Below are 9,106 nucleotides of genomic sequence, written 5' to 3'. Positions count from 1 at the left end.
TATGTATGTATATATATGTATGTATATATATATATGTATGTATATATATGTATGTATATATATATATGTATGTATATATATGTATGTATATATATATATGTATGTATATATATGTATGTATATATATATATGTATGTATATATAACATACCATATGTATATGACAAGCAGAAAAGTAAAAATAAGATATAAAATAAACATCGCAATGCATATCATAAGACATAGATGTTCAACAAAAACAATATAAAGCAAATTTTGTCTAACGATATAAAATGATTACAACCATAAAAACAGAAGTACATTGTTCAATAATATGCATCAAAACAAAACAGAAATCCTAGACACAATCTAAGACGCAGGCTCAAAATTGTTTTCATCAACGTCCATGCTACTCAGCTTAGAAGAAAGACGATGAAGTTCAAACTGGATTTGTTGTTTCTGAGTATCAAAGGCATCCATCCGGTTAGTGATGTAGCCTCAAAGAGATCAACTCATCCATAATCATCTGATTTGAAGGCATGATAGCAAATGAGGAAGATTGAGCATGAAACTCATCAGGTTGAGGTTCAGGAGGGTTAGGATTGTTAGGTTCTAGTTGATCAGCAGATGCATTGGGTCTATCAGATCGATGCTTATAGGTGCGGCGGTCAATTGGATCTATGGAGAAACCCATTTTGTGGATAACTTCCACATCAATCTTGCTTTCGCGATTATTTAGAACAACCTTGGTTTCACCATTAGTAGAAACATCAAAATGTTCAAGAATATTGGTTATGAAAATTGCATAGGGAAAAGGGCTTTGGGTTCCTCTTATAGACCACATTTGTCTCATTATCATCAGATTCCAATTGATTTTCAGATTAAATTTCATTGCATACATCAATTGGAGTTCTATGTCATTTATTTGAGAGTGGTTTGGAAATTTTGGTAAGATGACATAGCTCAGAAAATAATGAAGCAAACGATCTTCCAGTTTGAGATGCAACCATGTCTTTTGGGTTGAAACTCATTCACTTTGAATTTGAAAATTTGATGCAACAACTCTCAATAACCGGTTACAGTATTGAGTAACTGGTTACCCAAATGTTCTGTCCAACAGTGAATTTAAAATTCACTTAGAGTAATCGGTTACTCATATTAAAGTAATCGGTTACTCAAGAACGTTGAAACTTGAGTAATCTGTTACCCAAAGTTCGGTAATGGATTACCCATATCAGTTTTTGTTGGATAACTGATTTCTCACTCATGTAACCTGTTACTCAGATTTCAGTAACTTGTTACACAATATTTTGAAAATTGTTTTATTTAAACTTGTGTTTTAATTTTCTTTTAAAATATTTTGAGCAATACTATTATTATATATTCAAGAGTATAGAATAGAAGTACTTATTTAGACTTAGACTAAAAGTCTTGAATATCTTGAAGCTTGAATCTTCATTTTCTTCATAAGTATTCTTCCATTTCTTCTTTTTGGTGATGTTGTTGTCTTCATCAAAACCATGTCAAGGTCAGGAGCAGAGATCTTCTTCACACTTTGTACATATATTACATTCCCTATATGAAATATAAGTGTAATTTTTTAAATAAAAAATGTGTGATGAATATAATTAAGTTAAACAAAATATTATATATTATATATCCAAGTGGGACTAGCTTTTTCATTATCAAAAAATAATTTCTCATAATATGTTCAACCTTCTAGTGGTCCTCACTGTTTCAACAAAGCCGTGAGTAGTAATATTCCATAATTCATATCGTCGAAGTAGGATTTTGTTTGGTTACCACATTATTATATCCAAAATGTGGTGATTTTTTTTATATAATTGAAGGTATTCTTTATCTTTGAGTAAAGATTTAATCTCTTTCGAGACATATGATTGTCTCTTTCAACAAGTGTTATGTATAAGACTCAAATATTTAACTTTTCGGTCTATCTAAAAATTTATAGGACTTTATATTATTAGACTAACATTTTGTTGATAGTCATATATTACCTCAAAAAAAGAGGGACACTAGTCACGGACTCATTCGAAATAGGGTCAAATATATATTGGATGAAGAGCTCTGCTAGGGCATGAAATGACAAACTCCAACAATCTTGGAATGAACTCCAACATTCTAGGAACCAAAAGGATGAAGAGTACCAATAACCTAGGAACCAAAAGGGTGAAGAGTACCAATAACCTAGGAACCAAAAGGATGAAGAGTACCAATAACCTAGGAACCAAAATGACGACCTCTGTAACTCACAAGACAACTATTCCTTGGTCTTTCCTGGCAAATCTGGATGAATCAGTTGAAGCAAGGATAAACAAGGTTCCAGCTCCAACAACCTCGGAAGTTCAAAAAAACAAATCTTTTGCTCAAGCTCTCAAGGCAACGTGTGGCATCTCACTCTCCCAACTGCCTCAACCATGTATTAAAGGAGATGTTATTGCCATTAAGATCCCGGAAGAGGAGTATCAAGCGAGTCTTCAAAGGTGCAAAACACACCTACATGGCAGGATCATTTTATCAAAAGGAGACACACCACTTAAGTTCCCCGAACTGAGAGCCAAGCTTCAATCTCTCTGGACAATGATTGGTACATGGAGTATGATCTCGCTTGGTCGAGGGTTCTATGAGTTTTCATTTACTTCGGTTGAGGATATGAGATCCATTTGTGCGGTGGGATCTTGGAGCTTGAAACCAGGATTCCTGAGGCTATCTCTATGGTCCCCTGATTTCAACCCAAATCTTCAGAAGGTGTCTCACTCGCTATGTTGGGTCTGAATCGTGGGTCTACCGCTTGAATATTAGAGTGCCAAGATCCTATTCTCTATTACTAGAGGTCTGGGAGTCCCAATATCTCTGGATGAAGCAACCTCTAGTATATCCTTTGGGAACTTTGCCAGAATATTAGTGGATGTTGACCTCAAAGGTACTCTGCCTAGTCAAATCTTGGTGGAAAGAGAAGGCTTTGCTTTCTTTGTTCACATTGAATATGAGAACCTTCCTGATTTTTGCTCAGGGTGTCAATCTATTGGCCATATGATCTCAAACTGCAGAAGAAATAAGGATGCAGGAGTTTATCCTCCTAGGCCCAAGAAAGATACTACTCTGGGAAAAATCACTAGGACAGTAGCAGACAAGGGCCCTGTCTCAAACACTGGCAGCAAAGTTAGCACTCCTATACACAGAGGAGAACCTATGAATGATCAACTGAAGGAAGGGGATAAGGATATTCAGAGCAATGATCTGATAATTGAATTAGAATTTGAGAACAATGTCAACCTCCAACTGGAAAAAGTTCAAGACGAAGGCATTCCTCATATTGATGAAGCAAATGACCTTGATAGATCAACTGATGATGATTCTAGGGACACAAGAGTGGAAGACTCTATGAAAAATGAGGTCCCTAACACCCAACTAATACCAGAGGAAAGTTTCATAATCCAACAGCATGGGCAGATGAGCAATGTTATGGCTGCCAAAGAGGCTAGAATTGTTGGAAGATTATGGGCAGATGAGGAGGAGGATAGCATTGAAGACTTGGAGGATAGTGTAAAACAGAAAACTATAGCTAAGGGAGGGTCATACACCAAAGTTTTGTCCAAGTCTCAAAAGAAAAAAATGAGACAAAAGCAAAGCCAGGAGAAGGTTCACTTTACCCGTAGGGGTGGTTATCTAAATGTTTCCAAATGAAGGTTATTTATTGGAACAGTAGAGGAATGGGAAATTCCAAAACTAGATTAGTTTTCAAAAAGCTTTGTTTTATCAATAAGCCAGATGTGGTTTTCATCTCTGAACCCATGGTTGCTTTGAATAAAATCACTCCTTTGTATTGGTCTGCTTTGAATTTTAAACCTTTTGTTGAGAATGATAGGGGTAGCTTACTACCTAATCTTTGGGGTGCTTGTCGTGATGATATCAGTCCTCAAGTCATTTCCAACACATCTCAGCAAATTTCCATATCCTTGTTGAATGATGGGCATCAAGCTTTCATTTGTGCAGTTTATGCTCACACAAATTACCTTATGAGAAGAATTCTCTGGGCTGATATATTGACTCTAATCTCAGCTAATCAGGGGCCTTGGTGTTGCATTGGGGATTTTAATTCTGTTTTGGAAGCCAATGAGTGCAATGGTGCTTACTTGCCTAATAGAACTGCTTGTGAAGACTTTAAGAACTTCTCTGATGTTGGTAGGCTGCATCATATCCTGACTAGAGGAGCTGAGTTCACATGGTCCAATAGAAGGAGAGGTGTGGCTCACACTCAAAAGCGTCTGGATAGAACAATGTGCAATGACACTTGGATGCAAAATTGGCATCAAACTTATTGTTGCACTTTGACTAGATCTGCCTCTGATCACCATCCTCTTCTGCTTGGTTTCTAAAATGAGATTCCAAGGAATCAAGCTCAGTTTAGGTTCCTCAGAATGTGGCTAAAGCATGAGGGTCTCAGAGGGGTTATTGAAAATCACTGGGCTAATCAGGTGGTGGGTTGCCCTATGTATATCCTTTCTACCAAGCTCAAAGGTCTCAAGACCATCCTCAAAAGTTGGAACAAGGAGATTTTTGGAAACATTCATAGCAGGGTTAAGGAGGCTATCTCCAAAGTTGAGAGTTTAAAGCAGAGAATCACCAATGAGGGACATTCTGATAACCTGATGACTCAAGAGGATCAAGCTCAAAATGAATTGATGGTTGCTTTAGTTGCTGAGGAAGAGTTCTGGAAAGAGAAGTCCAGATTAAATTGGCAAATCAGTGGTGATAGGAACACAAGCTACTTCCATAACATTGCTAAGATAAGGTATGCCACTAAATCTATGTGCATGCTTAGGCAAGGTGAGAATACTCTGCTTGATAGGCAGGAGATTGAGTACCATGTATTGGACTACTTCACAACTCTTTATGCCTCTAATAATGTAACTCAACCTAGCAATCTCATTGACTCTGTTATTCCTAAGTTGGTTTCTGAGGAGGACAACTCTATGCTTTCTAAGATTCCTTTGGAGGAAGAGATAAAGGGTGTTGTTTTTGCTATGAATGGGGAGGGTGTTCCAGGCCCTGATGGGTTTGGTGGTTGCTTCTTTCAGAATTTTTGGGACATAGTTGGGAAAGATGTTTGCCAATCTGTTAAGCAGTTTTTCAAGCAGGGTTGGATTCTTCCTAACCTCAACTCTAACAAACTGGTTCTGATTCCAAAATTCCCATCTGCTGATAAAATTGAGGACTTTAGGCCAATTGCTCTTGCCAATTTCCAATTCAAAATAATCACCAAAGTCTATAGGCTTGCCACAATTGCTCCTAAAATCATTTCTAAGCAGCAAAGAGGCTTCATTAAAGATAGGCATATACATGATTGCATATGTATTGCCTCTGAGGCAATTAATATTCTTGACCATAAGACTCTTGGTGGAAATTTAGCTATCAAGCTTGATGTCAAGAAGGCCTTTGACACTATAGATTGGAAGTTCCTTAAAGACACCCTTCATGCCTTTGGGTTTGCTTGCTCTTTCATTCACTGGATTGATGTCATCTTAAAATCTTCCAGACTCTCTATCTCTGTGAATGGTCATTCAGTTGGGTTCTTCAATTACAAGAGAGGTGTTAGGCAAGGGGACCCCTTATCTCCTCTTCTGCTTTGCCTGGCTGAAGATGTGATAAGCAGAGGATTATCTAAGCTGCTGGATAATGGGAAATTTAAATCTATTGATGGGCCTAGAATTGCTAGCCCTAGTCATGTTTTGTATGTTGATGATATTCTGCTTTTTTGCAGAGGAATCAAAAGAGACTTGTTTGCCATCAAGGACCTATTTAATGATTATGCCAAAGCTTCAGGTCAATGTTTAAACCTCAGCAAGTGTAAATTCTTCTCTACTCAAGCTACTCCTAGGAAAATCAGCAAGTTGACTACCTGGCTGGGCTTTGGAGTTGGAAGTCTGCCATTCAATTATCTAGGGGTTCCTGTCTTTAAAGGCAAACCTAAAACTATTCATCTTCAGCCTATAGCAGACAAAATCACCAATAATTTGGCTAGGTGGAAAGGCTCTTGTCTCTCAATTATGGGCAGAGTGGAGCTTGTCAAATCAATAATTCATAGTATGCTTCTCTACAGTTTTCACATATATAGTTGGCCTGTAAATTTGCTTAAAAAGCTGGATTGTTGCATTCGGAATTTCATTTGGTCTGGAGACACTAAGGTCAAGAAGCTAGTCACAATTGTTTGGCACAAAGTTTGTTGCCCTATCAAAGAGAGTGGGCTTGGGATAAGATCAATCAAGTTGCTAAATCAAGCAGCAATGTTAAAGTTGGCTTGGGAAATGAACTCATCTTCTCAGGAATGGGCTAATTACTATAGAAACAGATTCTGCAGGAATAAATAGCCTAAATCTTCCAATATAAAGTCATCAATTTGGCCTGGTATAAAGAAGCATTGGCATGTCTCTCTGGAGAACTCAATTTGGTTGTTGGGTAATGGGACCAGCATAAGATATTGGAGGGACATCTGGTTGGGGAAATCTTTAGTTGAGCTCCTAGGCATTCCTAATCAGATTTCCTCTGTTCTTTTGGCCAAGATCCCTGACTTTATTACTGACTCTGCTTGGATCATTCCAGCCTGGATGAGTAGAATTCACCCTGAAGTGTGTCAGAGAATATTGAGAACCCCTATCCTTGCTTCTCTCTTGCCTGATAAGTTGGCTTGGCAGCATACAAGTGATGGGATTCTAAACTCCAAAGAGGCTTACAACTACATCAAACCTGCTCAAGTTCAGGATAACTTGTGCAACTCAATCTGGTCTTATCTATTCCTCCATCTAAGTCTTTTGTCACTTGGAGGTTATTAAAAAATAGAATGCCAACAGATGATAACTTGAAGATAAGGGGATTAGCTTTGCCTTCTATTTGCAACCTATGTAGATCCACTGAAGAGTCCACTGCTCATCTTTTCTTCAACTGTTCTTTTGCAAAGCTAATTTGGAATTGGTTGAGCTTTCAGCTCGGCTATCCAATTGATCATACCTCTATCAAGAGTATCTTATTCATTTCAAATGCTTGGAGTCCTCAATTGAAGCAAGTGTTAATTTCTGCTTTTGTCACCTCCATTACTGTCATCTGGCATTGTAGAAACAAATCCAGATTTGACAATATCAACATAAATTATGCTCAAGCAATTCAGATGATTAAGATGAACACCTCTTTCACCGGAAATTTTACCAATCTCTGTGCCAAGCCTTCCTTGCTTGAATTCTCCATCCTAAGAGCTTTCAAGGTCACTGCCAGGTACAACAAGGCTTCTGCTATTTCTGAGGTCAATTGGGTCGTGCCCTCCATGGGTTGGGTCAAGATCAACATGGATGGTGCTGCTAAGGGGTCACCAGGGCACGCAGGGGGGGTGCAATTTTCAGAGATAACAATGGGAGGTGTTTGGGATGCTTTGCTTCTTATTATAGTATTCAAGATTCTCTATTTGCTGAAGTTCTTGCTGCTATTACAGCTGTCCAAATTGCTCACTCAAAAGGTTGATATCTAATTTGGTTGGAGTGTGACTCAACTTCAGTCGTGGACATCTTCAAGGGAATCAAGCCGGTTCCTTGGAAGCTAAGCAATCTCATGAGCAAGTGCAAGCATCTAATGTTGGATATGCAAGTGAAAGTGTCTCATATATTTAGGGAAGGTAACGGTTGTGCGGATAGGTTAGCCAATTATGGTGTCACTAGCCGATTGGATAATTGGTGGGATCACCCACCTTACTTCTTGTTGTTTGAATTTAATAGGAACTTGTTATCTCTTTCTAACTATAGGTTTAGGAATATGTACTGATTTCCTCCTTATTAATATATTTTCGGTTGGATTTGCATCCTTGTTTTAAAAAAGAAAAAAAGTCACGGACTCATTCGAGGTCTACATGCTTGTGTTTCGTTTTTAGTTTAAAAAAAATAGATTTTAACTTAATTTTTTTATCTCTTCGCATTGGTGAATAAAGATTTGAAAGAGGACAAACGAAAAGAAAGATGACACCAAACATAATATAAAAGATTTCTTAATACAATAAAGAAACACTGTAGTTCATCAATTTTTGGTTCCCTTGGAACTTACATAAGTAAACACGAGGAACTTATTCACTGTGTCCCTCTATGACCAGATAAAAACCAACAGTAAAATGAAGGGATAACGAGCAGTTAATTATCCATGCACGTACAAGAATCACACACTGAATAATGAAATTTAAGAAAACAATGGAAAGAAAACAGGAAGAGTAGGTAGATATGTTTAGGCACATTGGAAATTCTTGGGTGCTTGCTTTGAACAAACATTGAGAAGCAAGCTAAGTGATATTGGAAGGTTTAGGTTGATGCCCAAAATGTTGGCCTTGAGTGCAGTGCATAGGCACACTGCAGCCTCAACGTCAGCAAGACCTTGAATAAGGGTGCAGCATGGAGTCACCGGTGGTTGACCCAAAGTCACATTCAGTAAACCGTTTAGTACATTGGCACATACTCCAAGTTTGAGTGCATCACGTGGACAAGATGCACTCGAACCACCTGAGCCTCCGGAACCACCTGAGCCTCCTGAACCACCTGAGCCTCCTGAGCCGCCTTTGTGACCACCAGAGCCGCCGGATCCACCAGAGCCAGGGTAGGGCTTGGGCTTTGGCTTTGGTTGATCACATGTCCCACAAGATGAGACAAGAGTAAAGAAGAGAATGTTTAGTGTGAGGAAAAGAGCAAGAGAGGAAGAGACCTTGGAAGCCATCTTAAAATCCTGTTGTCAACTAATGACTCAAATAATATGTTACTAGTTAACTATAGAGATTAAGAGAAGACTGTTTGTGAGGATGGTAGTTATTAGTAGTGAATGGTGATTTATATAGTGCTCAATGGAGTGATATTAGGGTAATGAAAGTGTGAACATGAGATGAGAGTGTTAGCTGGCATGAGAAAATTAAATTAGGGTTTGGAAGTTAGTGAGGTGATGTGGGGACTAGCACCAATCTGTGGATTCATACCATGGCAAAGTTTTTCACTGATCGAAAAACTCGATTTTAATGTAACATCAGTGGAATCCACAGAGTTCTTTAAACCCTGGCCTTTGCACGTGGAATAGCGGGTCCTCCATAGTAA

At 38.2% G+C, this 9,106-nt stretch overlaps 1 protein-coding gene across 2 annotated transcripts; it reads right to left on the bottom strand.

Moving 5' to 3' along the window:
• LOC109350039 (14 kDa proline-rich protein DC2.15-like) lies at positions 7,988-8,846 on the bottom strand. 2 transcript variants are annotated; one of them, XM_019591158.1, is made up of 2 exons: positions 8,603-8,845; positions 7,988-8,563 (listed from the first exon to the last, which is right to left on the bottom strand). In XM_019591158.1, exons 1-2 carry the CDS (start codon positions 8,736-8,738, stop codon positions 8,256-8,258), a joined length of 444 nt encoding a protein of 147 aa, XP_019446703.1. In that variant the 5' UTR covers positions 8,739-8,845; the 3' UTR covers positions 7,988-8,255. The 2 variants fall into 2 exon arrangements, with proteins under 2 accessions (XP_019446703.1, XP_019446702.1); XM_019591157.1 differs by having other exon boundaries at positions 7,988-8,846.

This window comes from Lupinus angustifolius, chromosome LG06 (assembly GCF_001865875.1).
Source record: "Lupinus angustifolius cultivar Tanjil chromosome LG06, LupAngTanjil_v1.0, whole genome shotgun sequence".
NCBI lineage: Eukaryota > Viridiplantae > Streptophyta > Magnoliopsida > Fabales > Fabaceae > Lupinus > Lupinus angustifolius.
The sequence above is the reverse complement of the archived record's forward strand: the minus strand, read 5'-3'. Positions and strand labels throughout refer to the sequence as shown.

Bases quoted from the DNA above. Each gene is read 5' to 3' on its own strand.
- LOC109350039 (XM_019591157.1), bottom strand. From the start codon at position 8,738: ATGGCTTCCAAGGTCTCTTCCTCTCTTGCTCTTTTCCTCACACTAAAC.